General features: G+C 41.6%; 1 protein-coding gene across 1 annotated transcript in view; it reads right to left on the reverse strand.

The window, feature by feature from the left end:
• Positions 1 to 18,549, reverse strand: part of LOC126242287 (mite allergen Der f 3-like) — a 64,540-nt gene that overhangs the window by 9,537 nt on the left and 36,454 nt on the right. The window contains exon 5 of the mRNA XM_049948076.1: positions 12,598 to 12,714. Coding sequence (XP_049804033.1) covers positions 12,598 to 12,714 — 117 coding nt within the window. The remainder of the gene's footprint in view (positions 1 to 12,597; positions 12,715 to 18,549) is intronic.

Consider the following 18,549-nt stretch of genomic DNA (forward strand, 5'->3'; position numbering starts at 1 on the left):
TAATGGGAGTTGTTGAAAAACTGATTCAACTCACTGATGTCATCTTTAGTGCCTTTGGTTAAAATGATGGTGTCATCTACATATCTGTAGTAGTAGATGATATTTTTCAGGAGGTGGTGATTGGAATTCAGGATTTTGTCTTCTAGGTTACTTATAAATATTTCTGCTAGCAATCCGTAAAGATTTGAGCCCATTGCCAGACCATCTGTTTGTTGGTAGATTTTATTGTTAAATTTAAAATAGTTGTGTGAAAGTGTGAATTCAAGCAGGTCCATTAGTTCATTAATGTGAGTTGAAGGGATATTTTTGTGTTTATGTAGGTTGGCATTAATTATCTGTAGTGTGGGATCTATTGGCACAGAGGAATATAGGTTTTGTATGTCAAGTGAGGCAAGTGTGGCTCCATCAGGAACACATGGTAGCACTAAAAAACAAAAAAATATCACACATCAGCAATAGCTACACACTTGCATGAAACAAAACACCATGTTAACAACACACGTATTAGCATCCTACACATCCAACCAAAAGGCAGAAAACTAGACATCCTTGAAACACTCCAAATATACAAACATCAAATGAAACAACCAGAATCTATCTTAAATGACAAAAATGACAATATTTACAATAGTATCATCTCCGTTTTCAGCAACTGCCTACACTCATAAAAATGCACGCACACACACACACACACACACACACACACACACACACACACACACACACACTTACACACACACACACCTAATATTTATCATAAATATTGGCAGCTGCCAAGAGTACAAGAGATTGACCTCATTCACAGATAATTCATCACACCAACAGCTTGTACCCCTTGTCAGCTTAAAACTGTATGTACATCAACTACTGGCACAAATGTATATCTATCTGCATATTTCATAGCATTAACCAATGTATTACTCCAACCTTTAGGCAGCTACTATATGCAACATGCAATCTTAAGACTCCTTGCCATGAAATGTTTCCTCTCAATAATCACTCTTCCCTCTCTCTGTCTGTCTCTCTCTCTCTCTCTCTCTCTCTATCTCTATCTCTCACTCTCCCCCCTCCCTCCCCCCTCTCCCTTTCACACACACACACACACACACACACACTTTTTCTCTCTCTCTACCTCTCCTTCTGCCTCCAGCCCCTCACTTCACATCTGTTTATTAACCTCAATCAAAGAATGTAATGTATGTATGATTTTACTGTTGTAGCCAATATGATCATTGTAATTATAGTCTGTAACATTTCACCTAATTGTTATCAATAAGTATGAAGTTTAAGCCATTTTAACATTTCACCTGATTGTATAAACGAATATGAATGTTTGCTGTTCTAACTTGTCAGAATTGGATTTATATACCACCTGAAGTACACACACATATATTTGACACCTCAAAACAAACACCGCCAAATGCTTAAAGCAATTATTCTGTAATAATATTGTTATGATGTATATTCTTTGCACTTTGCGATTATGTCTTCACTTGTGTTATACGAACTTTGCACCCAGCTAATTCCAGACGCCATATTTGTTTACAAATGTGGCAGTATACATGTGATGTGTTACGACAGCAAAAGGAACCTGTGATCACTGAAGGTACTGTAGTTTACTTATTTAATGTTTACCATTAGATATCAGTTTAATTTTTCGTCAAAAGTTATCCTAAACCATATTCTGAAATAGTGTCTCGTTTCTCCACTAGGCAGTGCCACAAGTTCCTCCAAAAATGTAACACAACACACACACAAATGTAATACTAATGTAAATCCACCCGATGATGGAGGTTTAAACCTTCGAAACGCGTCGTGGAAATAAATAAAACGGTGACTGGTAACAGTGAACTTATTGTTTCATTTAATGTCAGTAACAGTCATGGTAAAGCCTAACCTAAAAATGTTCGCATTTAAAGAAATAAAAGTTATTAATTTATTGAATATTCATTTTTACTTTAAAATTTTCACATTAAATATTGAAAGTGTCCCCCCTGTGGTTGAATACAAAATTCAATTCGTCTAATCATGTTTCCAAACACAAGCTGAAACAATTCTTCTGTAACAGAAGCACTGAAAGTGGATACTGTAATTTTCAATTCATCGTTGGATTTTGGACGGTTTTTATAGACAGTTACTTTCGCTGCACCTCAGAAGAAAAATCAGGAGGTGTTGGGTCAGGCGATCGTGGAGGCCAAAGTCCATGTGAAATTATGCGGTCACCAAAAACATCAGCAAGCAGTAACATTGAAATACGAGCTGTATGCGCAGTTGGACCATCTTGTTGAAAATAGCCGTTCAGTATTTCACTTAACACAAGTTCTACTATGAATGGGTGCAGAATATCACTGCAGTATCGTTGTACGTTTATTGTTTTGTTGAAAAATATTGGACCCACAATCCGACATCTAGAAATTGCGATCCAAACTCCTATTTTCACAGAATGAAGTGGTTTCTCATGAATACGCATTGGATTTGCAGTACTCCACATACGATAATTTTGCGAGTTATGTACCAGGATAAATGAAACCACGCCTCATCAGTGAGAAACGTTTCATTAAGCCTATCCCTTCCATTTGGTTGAACGAAATTTTTGAACCATTGACAGTAATGTAGTCTCTTTCCCTGATCAGTATTTTTCAGTTCTTGCACGACTGTCGCTTTGTATGGGAAAAGTTCTAATTTTTTCCTTACAGCTGTGTGGGCCGTTCCGACACTAACATCGATTTCCTGGGCGAGTTTTCTTACTGACTTGTTCGGACTCATGGACATTTTATCGGAAAAAGCGAGTAGTTTATCCTCAGACAAAACGCTAGGACGACCACTTCTCGGTGCATCTGTCACTGAACCCGTACTTCGAAATTTGTTAGTCAGATCTCGCACAGTATCGGGATGTGGGAGTGTTGTCTCCGGGAAAACTGAATTAAATGTCTGACGAACTGAAACTGTGTATTTACTCCCAGCTTTGAACACTTCTTCGACGAAAAACACACGTTCTTCAATGGTTAGCATTTTAACAGTGACAAAAACGAAACAAACGAACAAAGGAACCAAATTTAAACGTTCACATCAACACGTAACGACACACACCAACGACACTACTGACGCTGGCTGAGATAAACGAAACATTGGAATGTTGGGAGAGTCCACTTGAAGGGAAGGAACCCAGGCAGGCGAACAATCATACGGCACGCGCGCGGCTAACAATCATACGGCACTGCGGAGAGACTTTTTGAACACCCCATATATGTGTTTCCAAATGTTATTGTACAACCTTTGTATATAACGTGAGTCACCTGTAACGACCACTCTTTTACACGTGCCACAAATGTTAACACAGTATAGACAGAAATAATATATGATATCATGAATTACAGTCTATTTTAAATCAGATATCATCTGACATTCAAGGTCTGAATTTGGAACGTTGTCGCAGTGAGTATCATCTGCAGGCAACCACTTAGGAAGCGACAGAAAGTACGAGGGCGGTTCAGAAAGTAACCTCCGATTGGTCACAGTGCGGGTTGTGGGGGGAGTAGCGACGCCATATGTGCATTCACGCACTCAACAGGTCAGTCGGCATGAAGCCGTGGTCGAGTGAACGTCGTACCTGCGGTAGTTTAGTTTTTTGTGGCAGATTGAAATGTGTGCTGCAATAGAAAACCCCGCCAAATGTGAAGTGCGTGCTGTCATAAGGTTTTTTACAGCCAAAGGATATTCTGCAGCAGCTATTCATCGTGAGCTTTGTGCCGTGTACGGACCAAGAGTTATGAGTGAAGGAGTTGTCCGTGAATGGGTACGTTTATTTAAAAGTGGACGAGAAAACGTTCATGATGAAGAGAGGAGTGGTAGACCATCATTGGTGACTGACGAACTCGTTCAGACAGTTGATGCAAAAGTTCGTGAAAATCGACGTTTCTCAATGTCGGAGTTGTCTACTGGTTTTCCACAGATTTCTAAGACTCTCTTGTACGAGATAGTGACAGCAAGATTGGGTTACCGTAAGTTCTGTGCACGATGGGTGCCCAAAATTCTTACCGACCACCACAAAACTCAAAGAATGGCCTCTGCATTAGACTTTCTGTCACGTTATGAGGACGAAGGAGAACCATTGTTAAACAGAATCGTGACCGGTGACGAAACCTGGATTAAGTACGTGAACCCTGAGACAAAAGAACAATGAAAGATGTGGGCACATTCAAATTCGCCTACCAAACCAAGAAAAGCCTCGCAAGATTTTTCTGGCAGAAAACTGATGGCAACGGTGTTTTGGGATGCCAAAGGGGTGTTGTTGGTTGAATTCATGGAACGTGGTACGACCATTAATCAAGACGTGTACTGTGAAACAATAAAAAAGTTACGACGGGCTATACAGAACAAACGCCGTGGTATGCTGACTTCCGGTATCGTTTTTTTGCACGATAACGCCCGTCCTCACTCTGCTCGCAGAACAACGGCCCTTCTTGAGTCCTTCAAGTGGGACGTTATCAACCATCCACCTTACAGCCCAGACCTGGCGCCAAGTGATTATCACCTCTGCATGCATTTGAAGAAATGGCTCGGGTCACAGCGGTTTGATGACGACGAAGAGCTCAAAGATGCGGTCACAGGCTGGCTGCAGGCACAAGCGGGTGATTTTTATGCAGAAGGAATTTCAAAGCTTGTGAAGAGATATGATAAGTGCCTCAATCGCTATGGAGACTATGTAGAAAAATAGTGCAAAGATGTAGTTGAAAGATGTATATATTAAAATATTTTTATTTAACTTGGTGTATTTTTTTAAATCAACCGGAGGTTACTTTCTGAACGGCCCTCGTAGATTTTCAGGTTCCACATATATAAATTGAAAAATCTGTAATTCAAATAAGGAATACTTGCCTATAATGCCTCTAAGCATGCCAGATTCCTATTCCTAGTTAGTTACATTAATGTTTTTGAAACACATGGAAATTTTCCTATCTGGATACCATTACAAAATTATCACGTCATAATCTCGAAAACTAGTGAAATAACTGAAATAGTTAGTTTCATTGAGTACCAAATACCTCACTCGACGACAGATTTATCCGGGATTACAGATTGCATTCCCTTTGCTGTGTATAAGCTTCGGAAAATGGACTTTTTCCAATTTTTTCAGTTTTCTCGTACATGTATGAATTTTGAGCTCTGTATCTCCTACAGTAATATCGTAGACATAATGAAATTGACATATCGTGTTGCAGTTTTAATCTGCCAGGAACTTTCATATCAGCGCACACTCCGCTGCAGAGTGAAAATCTCATTCTGGAAACATCCCCCAGGCTGTGGCGAAGCCATGACTCCTCAGTATCCTTTCTTTCAGGAGTGCTAGTTCTGCAAGGTTCGCAGGAGAGTTTCTGTAAAGTTTGGAAGGTAGGAGACGAGGTACCGGCAGAAGTAAAGCTGTGAGGACGGGGCGTGAGTCGTTCTTGGGTAGCTCAGCTGGTAGAGCACTTGCCCACGAAAGGCAAAGGTCCCGAGTTCGAGTCTCGGTCCGGCACACAGTTTTAACCTGCCAGGAAGTTTCATATCAGCGCACACTCCGCTGCAGAGTGGAAATCTCATTGTGTTAGCCTTTTGCCCCGGCCCGCTGGATCACCAGACTCGCCACCAATCGAAAGTGTGTGGGATATGGTGAAATGCCGGGAGCAACCCTGTGACTTAATGCCTGTCGCCACAGATTAATTGTGGAAACAGGTGAAGGGAGCATGGATGGCTATACTACAGAGGACGCCATTCGCGCCTTATACGCATCGATGCCATCAGGTAAGGAACAAGTTATCAGGGCGAAATGGCAGACCGTGTCCTACCATGCAACGGGACACATACCGAACCGAGGTGACTGAAATGCTAACCATTGCTGCAGAACATACTAATGTACACGTCCTGTGAATATGAACGCCGTATCTCTTAGTCGGTCAGGGTGTTCTATTTTATCTGAGCATGAGTGTACTTCAATAGCAGTTGCTTCTGAGATTGCCAGCTACTCTATTTTTCGCATACAGTAAGTTCCCAATATTGAAGTTCGTGAATGAGTTGTGAATATCTAACACCTTGTCATTACTCATAGTTACCTCATTCGTCTACTTAGGTTGTATATCTTGACAGCAACATCTGAACACTTGTTTCTTCCCACTTTTTCTGTGACAATGGTCCCCAATCATTGTGCTATAATGTTCCAGCCATTATCGAAGTAGTTTCAGTATACAGCCTTTCTAGATTTCTGCTCATGGACGCGACCAAATAATTTTTCTCTATCTCAAATACCTTCTGCTGCGCACCTCACGTGGTTTGCAAAGTATAGATGTAGATGTATACGGTGACCGAAATTCCGTGCCACTGCGAAACAAGGACTCAAAGAAATAAAGGAGAATGATAAAAAAAATGAAATGATGGTGTGGCCCCTATCCGGGGAAGTTCGGCTGCCGAGTGCGAGTCTTATTACAGTCAACGCCACACTGGGGGACTTGGGTGCCGGTGATGAAGATGAGGGCAACACAACACTCAGTCCACGAGCGGAGAAAATCTCCAACCTGGCCGGGAATCGAACCCGAGCTCGCTGCATGGTAGGCAAGCACGTAAGCACTTTCTTTTTAATATAATTTTGTTCGTTATTGTTCGTTGCATTTGTTCGGAGCGGACGTCCCATGACATCCGTTGAAGTTCATCGTTGATCCATCTACTCGGTTTTTTGTTGCGGCGGGCGACTAACCCTCTGACAGAACACGCTGAGCTACTGTGCCGGCACCACTCAGCTAAGCAGGTGGACAGGAAGGCTTTTGACACTGCAACACACAAGCGGCTCGTAGTGAAATTGCGTACTTATGGAATATCGTCTCAGTTATGTGACTGGATTTGTAATTTCTTGTCAGAGAGGTCACTTTTCGTAATAATTGACGGAAAGTCATCGAGTGAAACAGAAGTGATTTCTGACGTTGCCCAACGTAGTATTATAGGCTCTTCGCTGTTCCTTCTCAATATAAACGATTTGGGAGACAATCTGAGCAGACGTCTTGCGTTGTTTGCAGATGACGCTGTCGTTTACCGATTAATAAAGTCATCAGAAGATCAAAACAAACTGCAAAATGATTTAGAAAAAATATCTGAATGGTGCGAAAAGTGACAGTTGACCCTAAATAACGAAACGTTTGAGGTCATCCACATGAGTGCTAAAAGGAACTCGTTAAACTTCGGTTACACAATAAATCAGTCTAATCTAAAAGCCGTAAATTCAAGTAAATACCTAGGTATTACAATTACGAACAACTTAAATTGGAAGGAACACATAGTAAATGTTATGGGCACGGCTAACCAAAGACTACGGTTTATTGGCAGGGTACTTAAAAATGTAATAGACTTACTAAGGAGACTGCCTACACTACGGTTGTCCGTCCTCGTTTAGAATACTGCTGCGCGGTGTGGGATCCTTACCAGATAGGACTGACGGAGTACATCGAAAAAGTTCAAGGAAAGGCAGCACGTTTTGTATTATCGCGAAATATGGGAGAGAGTGTCACAGTAATGATACAGGATTTGGGCTGGACATCATTAAAAGAAGGGCGTTTTTCGTTGCGACGGAATCTTCTCACGAAATTCCAATCACCAACTTTCTCCTCCGAAAGCGAAAATATTTTGTTGACTCCAACCTACATAGGGAGGAACGATCACCACGATAAAATAAGGGAAATCAGAGCTCGTACGGAAAGATATAGGTGTTCATTCTTTCCGCGCGCTATACGAGATTGGAATAATAGGGAATTGTGAAGGTGGTTCGATGAACTCTCTGCCAGGCACTTAAATGTGATTTGCAGAGATGTAGATGTAGCTATAGGAACACGTACAATAGTGACAGAAACTTAGCGTTTTCCTAATAGAACATATTAAATATGTGTGTGACATCAAAACGGCAATAGCGGAAGAGATAAGTGTTTCACTGTGTAAAACTAAAGGAACCGATTCAACAGCATAAAAGTCCGTAGGCAACACACTAATTAGCGGGATATTATATAAAGGTTTCCAGTCTCAAGTGGACGAAGAGCAGAAAAATAGAATATGTTTCATTGTATGCAGATGACAAATCGTTAAAGGAGTCGTAATATTAAACTACCGGCATAAATATTTAACAGTGTTACATGGGTTATGTAAACAACTGTATAGCTATTTTTTTTCGATATTAGCATTGTAGGCCTAATTTTCAATGGAGCATAGCTGTATAACATATACTGACAAGGAAACCTCCCCATCGCACCCCCCTCAGATTTAGTTATAAGTTGGCACAGGGATAGGCCTTGAAAAACTGAACACAGATCAATCGAGAAAACAGGAAGAAGTTGTGTGGAACTATGAAAAAAATAAGCAAAATATACAAACTGAGTAGTCCATGCGCAATGTAGGCAACATTAAGGAGAGTTTCAGCGTACGAGCGCCGTGGTCCCGTGGTTAGCGTGAGCAACTGCGGAACGAGAGGTCCTTGGTTCAAGTCTTCTCTCTAGTGAAAAGTTTAATTTTCTATTTTCAGACAATTATCAAAGTTCAGGCACTCACACATAATCAACTTCGCTCTCAAAAATTCCAGGACATGTTCAGATTTATTTGGACGTATGCAGGATTTGACGGTCTACACACGGAAACATTTGAAAACGTAAAAAACATATGTTTTGACAGAGCACAGGGAAAACTGTGCGACTGTGAAACTGTTGAATTCATTTGTTGCAGTTTATGTGACAAACTCTTATGTTTTCATCACTTTTTTGGGAGTGATTATCACATCCACAAGAAAACCTAAATCGGGCAAGGTAGAAGAATCTTTCTACCCATTCGCCAAGTGTGCAAGTTAGGTGGGTCGACAATATATTCCTGTCATGTGACGCACATGCTGTCACCAGTGTCGTATAGAATATATGAGACGTGTTTTCCTGTGGAGTAATCGGTTGACCTATGACCTTGCGATCAAATGTTTTCTGTTCCTATTGGAGAGGCACGTCCTTTCGTCTACTAATCGCACGGTTTTGCGGTGCGGTCGCAAAACACAGACACTGAACTTATTACAGTGAACAGAGACGTCAATGAATGAACGGACAGATCGTAACTTTGCTAAAATAAAGAAAGTAAAATTTTCACTCGAGGGAAGACTCGAACCAAGGACCTCTTGTTCCGCAGCTGCTCACTCTAACCACGGGACCACGGTGCTTCTCAGCTGACTTTGTCCTTGATGTTGCCTACGTTATGTATGGACTACTCAGTTTGTATATTTTGCTTATTTTTTCAGAGTTCCACACAACTTCTTCCTGTTTTCTCGATTGATCTGTGTTCAGTTTTTCAAGGCCTATCCAGTATGTCAATTTATAACTAAATCTGAGGGGGATGCGATGGGGAGGTTCCCTTGTGAGGCAACTCTTGACAAGTGTCTTTAGTAAAATGCGTAAACTACCATAACATTTGACGTCTATTTATCGGTCCTTTGTATATGTAAATAGCTTTAAGCGAAAATCAATATAATCTCCACAAGATGTTAATGTGTAATAATAATTCAGGTCTATTTCTATCAGGAAACTGCATGCCGCACAAGAGCATTTATGAGGTCCAAAATAGGACGAATTTTTTTCTCTCTCGCTCAGTAAGCGAATGGAGCCAGACAGAAGATCACTAAATTGACCTGCCATTCTCGCCAGTGGTTTGCGAAGTGTATTTATAGATATAGATATAACTATGAAGGTCTAGTTGCTTAATCAAACCATGTCGTTGAAAACACATGTATTTCAACATCCGCCAAATTTCAAACACCAGGAAAAGCAGCAGATTTAGTGTGTAACATTAGAGAAAAATTTCACCGTTTGATTATTATTTTTTTACCCAAACACTTTTCACTGATTTCTGTGCTTTCGTCAGTTGATTTCGATTATTTTCGTTCTGGAAACTATTATAACAGGATAGGAGTAAAGGCAGCATCGGTCGTAAATTTTTAATCTTTTATTGCAGGTCGTTTTCAACTAGGTCGTTTTCAACTACTGTGTAGCTATCTTCAGTGCACTTATATCCGAAATCATTGTGACTCATTGTAAATATAATCGCACGTGGAACCACATTGCCATTACAAATAAAAAACGGTTGAGTTTAACTGTGAGTTTAAATGTTTGTTATCATCGGCCGACAGCCTGGTCATAGTGCATCCGATCTCCTTCGTCCGTTTATGGCGGGATCAAGGAGGTTAGGTTGGATTAGGTTAGAATCTATTCCATGTATAAAGTAGGTTCGATTTTAACCTCTTAGGATGGGATGCATACCACTAAGTCTGTGTGCTTAGAAACGAGTGTTGCACATCGGCTTTTGATATTAAAAAGAAGCGGACTGCGTGTGAATCAGCTTTTCTGCCTCGAAGAGAACATGGCGAGTACTGTGCACTCCGTCCTCAGTTGCCGGAATAACCAGATGGGTTTTACGAATATATGAGATGACGGGAGAAACGTTCTGCTACATACTCGAGATAGTTCGTGGTGACCTTGAAAAGCAGGTTACAAACACTCTGCTTCGCTGTATTTATTGAAGGTTGTGAAGACATACGTCAAGTTAACTTGATTGACTGTCAGTCAGCATACGTGTGAAAGGCAAGCATAAAGTTAAGCATAAGGTATCCTGAACTCCTAAACTCAACAGAACTAGCGCCAGTAAGCATTACTAATAATCTGTAGACAACTAAAGCCAATCTACCACCAAAAAAATCCAGTACAGTAGCTGTAAGCATATAAGATACAACATCCGTCTCACTTCAGCAAATTATTTTTTGAATTTGTAATCTCTGTCTAAGATTTCCAATAAAGATTTTGCCTGCTTGTGGTTTTCAGCAAACACGTGATTTTAGTCAATAGATTCCGAAGTATGTCCCGGTTATGATATTTTCGTTCTCAAGATGCCACAAATATACTCTTTCTTGGACTAAACTTATCAGTTTCTCACACTTCATATTTTTCGTGTGACAACGTCGGTCGATTTGAATGGGCTCTAGGCACTGTGGGACTTAACATCTGAGGTCATCAGTGCCCTAGACGTAGAACTACGTAAACCTAACTAACCTAAACACATCACACACATCCATGCCCGAGTCAGGATGTGTGTAACGGAAAGTGTTTGTAATAAATGCACTTAAACCTCTCGAGTGCAAGACCTACAGGTATGCCTTAACATGCAGCTCAGAGTCTTCAAATGGTTCAAATGGCTCTGAGCACTATGGGACTCAACATCTTAGGTCATAAGTCCCCTAGAACTTAGAACTACTTAAACCTAACTAACCTAAGGACATCACACACACCCATGCCCGAGGCAGGATTCGAACCTGCGACCGCAGCAGTCCCGCGGTTCCGGACTGCAGCGACAGAACCGCTAGACCACCGCGACCGGCTCAGAGTCTTCGATTGCTTCTGTGTTTACATTGGAAATAAAGAGTTATATTGGTACAAAATTCCAGGGTTGCTCACGTCAGTCACAGCAGGGGAGAGCTCTAAAAATATGTGTCATTACGAACTAAATAAAGACTTGTTTTATCTGACTGTGGTTGGTAATCGAGTGTTCTCCTTTCCACCTGGGTATTGTAATGACTCCTGCCTCCTCAGAACTTCCGTATAAATTTCGGCCTGACTAAATGAGTCAAAAGGCACTTTACACTGAAACTAATATTATTGTGCTTTATTTTTCATGTAAAAAATTCCCTTTTCATTTCTATTTTGTCTAATTTTATTGTCGATAGTTCAATCAACTATTATACAAAGACTGAAAGCTAATAATTATATAAATAATTATTTCCAGACAACATTATGCAAATTTTACCTGAAAAGTAATTTCAGATAAGACTTTCATCTGGAACGCATGTACTTAATACTTACAGAAATTTTAGGAGCCATAACAATTTCAGTTAGTGTCGCCATTGGTCAATGTAACTGTCAAGTTCCTTGTGTTGTGTTGTAATGTTGCAAAATTCATTCTCTTAACAGGCGCTGTTGTAGAAAGTGGCCGGCCGCGGTGGCCAAGCGGTTCTAGGCGCTTCGGTCCGGAACCACGCGACTGGTGCGGTCGCAGGTTCGAATCCTGCCTCGGGCATGGACGTGTGTGATGTCCTTAGGTTAGTTAGGTTTAAGTAGTTCTAAGTTCTAGGGGACTGATGACCTCCGATGTTGAGTCCCATAGTGCTCAGAGCCGTTTGAACCATTGTAGAAAGTGTCAAGAATTTATGATGATGTCAAAAAGCAATAATATTCGTGGGGCTTTTACTGAGACAAAAACCTCCTACCCAATTGTTTGGAAATCATCAACAGAAACTGGTAACTTAGACAACAAGGCAGCCGTAGGAAGATAAGTAACATTTGTCTGCTAATATGTGTAATGTTTCTGCCCTTATGAAAGTATATGAACGTTGAAAACACTTGAGTAGTTAGTTCAACGGAGGATATTTACTTTCTGTACTTCTACGAACATTTTGATAGTAAGGGATACGTAATATTATAGCATGTAAAGGAGAAGAGAACAGAAAATATTGGATTTTATGAGAAGTTGATAGCAGAAAATATAGATTAGGTAGACGGTACTTACCCAGAGATCTCCCCAGCCCATGACAGTGATGTTGACGCCATCTGGAAGCAGTTCCCCCTGCTCTGGCAGCGGTATTGGCGCCACTATCTCGCCATCAAATTGAAAATCTGGCGTCACCTGCAAAAGCATGAACAGTAATACTTAGTTGAAAAGGGATTTTTGTAAATAAACGTAACGAAATGCACTTGTATTAAATCAGGCAATTAGTTTAGAAAAAGAGACACTAGGAACAGTAGACGAGTTTTACTATTTGGGCAGCAAAATTACTGGCTATAGCGGAAGTGGGGAGGATATAAGGTGTATATTGACAATAGCAAAAAAGAAGTTTTTGATTAAAAAAGCAAAAATATCTTGTTAATGTAAGAGAAATGTAAGTGTTCGGAAGTGAATTCTGAAAGTATTTGTCTTGAGCAGAGATGCCCAGACGGAGGCGCTCCACTACTCGACATTCGTTATTGTAATTGTTTTATTTCGCTCCCTCCCAGAAGGAAGAGGATGTGTCCTTGTAGAACTTAGTTCTTTTGAGAATGCAGTGTTTCAACTGTATGTGTGGAAAAAAGTGAATATTTGGGAAACAAATAAATCGAAGTAATTGTACACTACTTCCCTCACATAGTCATAGTAAGGGCTTTGCGACCCTTTGTACCAGCAAGTCTATACTGTAGCAGTTCTGGTACTTAAATGTAACTGGGTTTTCTCTTTTGATGCTAGTCAATTGTCAGGATGAGCTTTACTGCAATGGGCATTTAATTCTAAAGCATTATGTCAGGGTGAAAATACTAAATTAATTAATTTTTCTCTCTTAACAACATGTGGGCAGGGTGGTTTCTTCCTTGGCTCGGGTATGAGGTCGAATGAAACATCATTTTTACATAAGATAACTTTTATTGAAGATTTGTACAACTGTTTCCTTACTCGATGTTCTGGCTTGGAGAGCGGCAGCTGTGTCGTTTGCGAAGCCTTCTGCTGCAGCAGCGGCGGCGTCTGATTACGCGTGGCAGTGTGTATCTCGTGTCGCCGTCTCGCCCAGTTGACTGGAGACGCACAGCGCGAGGTGACCCGTTTAATTATTGCGAGCGAAGTCGTGCATCGGATGGTGATACCTTGGATGTGGTGTCCCAGTGTTTTTCTTCTCTAAGCGGCCGCATGTGTTGTGCGTCGGCCAGCGGAGCGGCGTGGCGGGGGAAGGCCAGTGTCCCGGACTCAAACAACGGACTCCCGCTTGCCAGTCTTCGGCTGTCAGATCTTCATCCCAGCTCACAGGTGTGATGTGATGTGATGTGATGTGAGGCCATCTCCTTCCCGTCCTCACTAGTCACCCGGGTACGTAAAAATCAGACTTCAAATACCTTTTAACTTCTGTCTTCTGGCGCCGAGGCTGCTGATTGCTATTCCATTACAGCGGCGGACTTGGTGCGTCTGTGCATGATGTAGTCTCTTCTTGCATGACGGTCTTCAGCACCGAAACTGCCTGAAAACTACTGCTACTCTTCTCTTCTTTCTTCGTCTTCTTCGTCTGTCGGGCCCACTGCGTCTCGCGTATTTATTCACTTCAGTTTACTGGAGGTGAACGACTTTACGGTCATTGCCTCTTCTGTCACGTTGAAAAGCATCTCGAAGAATCTTCTAAAAGTCGGTCATTGGCTCTTGGAATGTAGGCAAGGGCCTTTGATCACATGTGACGACTGAGAAACACGTGAGCCGGTCATTGCCTCTTCACACGTTGAAAAGCTTCTCGAAGAATCTTCTTAACGTCGGTCATTGGCTCTTCGAATGTAGGCGAGGGCCTTTGCTCACATGTGACAACTGAGAAACACGTGAGCCGGTCGGGCAATGCCCTGACAGCTGAATCGACAGCGTCCACTTATGTGGAACTTGCTGACTTCATGGTCATTGTCTCTTCTTCTCTGCTGTTCTGCCCGCTGTTTGCCAGTATGTAACTCTCTAAACTAAACCAAGTTTTTCCTTTATTTTCTAATTTCTCTAATTTATTTACTTATCTTAAGTACCACTCAACAATACGGCCCTGTCTAGAGTATAGTCTTATATGTAAGTGAAAACTGGACGGTAACAGCATAGACAGTAGTAAAATATAAGCTTGTGATATATGATGCCACAGCAAAGTGCTCAAGATTAGAAGGGTAGGTCGGGTAACTCATGAACAGGTACTGAATACAGAAAATAAGCGGGAGAACTTGAATAAAAGGAAGGATTGCTTGATGAGACACATTCTGAGACATTAAGAAATGTCGAGGCAAAAATTGTAGGCATCATTAAGTGGTCGATTGTTGTGAGGTGTCTCATGAATGGAGAATGCAGGGGTGCTTGAGAAATATCATGAAAAGCCAGGATCACCAACAAATCGGACACTGTCATTGTAGTAACAGCAATTTTATTCCGTTTCTCAAAAATAAATAAATATAATTTTTTGGAAATTTGTGGTAAGGACTATGGGACCAAACTGCTGAGCTCATCGGTCCCTAGACTTACGCACTACTTATACTAACTTAAACTAACTTACGCTAAGGGCGACACGCACACCCATGCCCGAGGGAGGACTCGAACCTCCGACGAGGGGGAGTCGCGCGAACGGTGGTAAGACGCCTCAGACCGCACAGCTACCCCGCGCGGCGAAATAAATAAAAGAAGTAGTGTAGTCACATGAAGATAGAGAAAAAAGGGCAATACTTCATCATTTAGAATGTTGATAGAAACAGCAAACTTCATGTTAACAGTAATCTGAGTGAGCGAAGTCATAGTCCAAAAGATCACAGACCGCGTCCAGTGTGGACAACATCATCCACACACTGCGGGTTAGAGCCTCATCTGTCTGTTGATGAACTCGCCGCCCAATCCTAACTTGTACTTTACACTAAACTATTATGATTGGAGCCTATGCAGTTAGTGAAGATGAACCAGATGATATCAAATATACCTTCCTCAACAAATTTAATGACATAGTAGAAGACATAGCAAACAACAGAGAAATTTTATTGTTGATTTAAATAGTAGAGCAGGCAGGCAAGTATGAAATAGTCAACGGCCGTGCTGAGGTGGGCAGTAGGGTTTCCGTCAGTTCACCGACATTAAGCATCATCAGGCGTCGCCAGTACCTGTTGCCATTTGCCCCTTTGCCATTGTGGTAGAGGTGGCAGGAGGGGTTGTGACGTGGAATCCCTGATTTGCGCCAAATGTCCTGGATTAAATTCCAAACCTCTCCACAGAGATTCATGAAGTGAGAGTATGCGATCTGTTGACGATGATCCGTCTGTCGGATGGGGAAGTTAAACTCCGTGAACCCCTTGGTGCTATTCGAGAGGAGTAGGTCAAGTGCCAGCAGTGGGTTTCACCTTTTCCCTTCTCCCATCGCCTCCAGTATGAACATGACACTAGATTACACACACACACACACACACACACACACACACACACACAAACCTGCCACAATCACCTACCCTTACCAGATATGTACGTAGCTCTCATGTTTCATGAAGAAAGGTGTCTAGAAATGTGAAGGATAGGGAAAAACTTTCCAAATAGGCGGCTTAATCTGCCCTTCACGGTCTTCCAGTCATTCACGCCATATGACTTCCCTTTACTTTAGATGGAAATAAAACAGAAAGACCTCATAGAGAAAATACGAGGGCTATTCGGAAAATAAGTTCCGATCGGTCGCGTGATGGATACCTGAGATAAATCTGATGAAACTTTGCACAGATGTGTTGGGCAGTGTCTCCAGTATGCTCATTGATTTCAGTTCGGAGCCCACAGTGAGCACGTAAAGATGCTTAGAACAGTAGTGTCTCCCGCCAAGTACGAGGGCATGCTGAGAAATTTCGCTGGAAGCTATGCAACCCACATAACGTAACTGTCATGCGTTTCCTTCTTCAAGACGATTCTCAGCCGCATTCTGCAGGGGCAGTGAAGATGCTCCTACAGCGTTCTCGATGGGAAATGTTTCATCACTCACATTACAGTCCCTAAATGGCTCCATCCACACCTCGTCTGTGTTCACATGAGACGCTGGCTATGAAGACAACATTCTGGCACAGTCAACGAACTGTAGACCAGCATAGAGAACTGGCAGAAAGCACAGGCGGCCGCCGTGACGAGGGTGCTGAAAAAAACGCTACGAAAAATGGCTAAGGCGGATCAGCGACTATGTAAATAAGTAGCTGGAAGTTGTAGCTAACTGTTGCAAATAAAACGTTTTTCACAGTGGTTTTCATTTTGCAGCCGATCGGAATTTACTATCCGAATACTCCTTGTATAATAAATGTAAAGGCGTTGGATCAGTTAATATAAATGAACAAAGCAGACTATTATTGTTAAATCCCTACAAATATCAGTAATAACCTCTATAGAAAATGAATGAAATGTGGATTTTCGAGGTTACATGTTTTTAGTTTCAACAAAATTGTTATGTATAGAAATTAGTCAGGTGACGATCGCTGATTTGGTATTTTAATGACGAGTGTGCAGCGAATTGGAATATCGTTGCTGCTAGACACAGTAAAATCGCTAGCATGTGTGATAGGAATAAATTTGAGACTTTGTGGCAGATTAAAACTGTGTGCCGGATTGAGACTCGAACTCGGGAGCTTTACCTTTCGCGGGAAAGTGCTCTACCATCTGAGATACCAAAGCACGACGACGTACTGGCAGAATTAATAGCAGTGAGAAGAGGTCGTGAGTCGTGCTTGGGTATCTCAGATGGTAGAGCACTTGCCGGCAAAAGGTAAAGGTCCCGAGTTCGAGTCTCGGTCCGGCACACAGTTTTAATCTATCAGGAAGTTTCATATCAGCGCACACTCCGCTGCAGAGTGAAAATCGCATTCAGGAATAAAATTATTTGATACATTTACATCGACGATTAAGGAGATAACTGGCCAGTAGTCTTTAATAATCATCAGCATTTACGTCCCGTGACATTTTTATGTAATATATCGAATAAATATTTACTGTGGTAGTAACATTCTCTTAGCAGGTAAGGACACAAAGCTTTGCTGTTGTGGCATGTTGAGTTCACTTTGCTTACAGCTTGCGCGAGATAACCTGGCCCCTGCACAGAAACACACTCCCGTTCTCAGCGGTCGTTGAGTCCACCCCTCTTTTTTGAAGGGGTGGCAGCTTAAGTTTGCCGTCGCCTTCTGATATGTCTACTTCATCTGCTAAGACCCAGACAATCCTTTTCTGCCTTGGCTACAGTGTGGGAACGGAGGGGTGTGCACAGCGGCTACAGTGCAGCATTTCTTACACGGTTTCAAGAAACTATTCAGTACGAAATTTTGACTCTCTCACATATCATAGCCTCATTCACCAGCTTCAGGAGGAACCACGTATCACTTCGTTAATGGTCATATTTACTGTGATATTTCTATATTAAGCAAGGCACTGCGCGATATTCGAATAGTTTGCAGTAAAAAATTGGGGCTGCTATGATTTTACGCTTGATAGATAATAAGTAATACATTTCAGCATACGGAGTGTAGATAACCTATTAATTTTCTCTTTGAACTTGAGACGAGATCTATATCTATCTTCACTCTTCAGAAACTGGATCGTATGTAGTGCACTCACTTCAAATCACTTACGCAAACGATACAGTGAGAGTAAAATGTATGTAACATTCTTCATGTCCCAAAGAACACATACCATTTTGATTCAGCAGTCACTATGAGTTAAGACAAAAATGAATTACACACATTAGCTGCGAGCTCACATTGATTTAAATCAGTGAGGAAAGTTGAAATTTGTGCCAGACGGTATTCGAATCCAGGCCTCCTGTATGCAGATGCGCTGACTAATGGGCCATCTGAACACAGTGATCATCCCAACTGCACGGACTATCCTGGCGCCCCTAACGTCAGACCCAAAGTCTAAACTTATCCATACAATACTAATGTAGGGCCCTTCTCCACTATTATCATTACTCGTCGCATTTCACCAATC

Source organism: Schistocerca nitens, chromosome 1, assembly GCF_023898315.1.
Source record: "Schistocerca nitens isolate TAMUIC-IGC-003100 chromosome 1, iqSchNite1.1, whole genome shotgun sequence".
NCBI lineage: Eukaryota > Metazoa > Arthropoda > Insecta > Orthoptera > Acrididae > Schistocerca > Schistocerca nitens.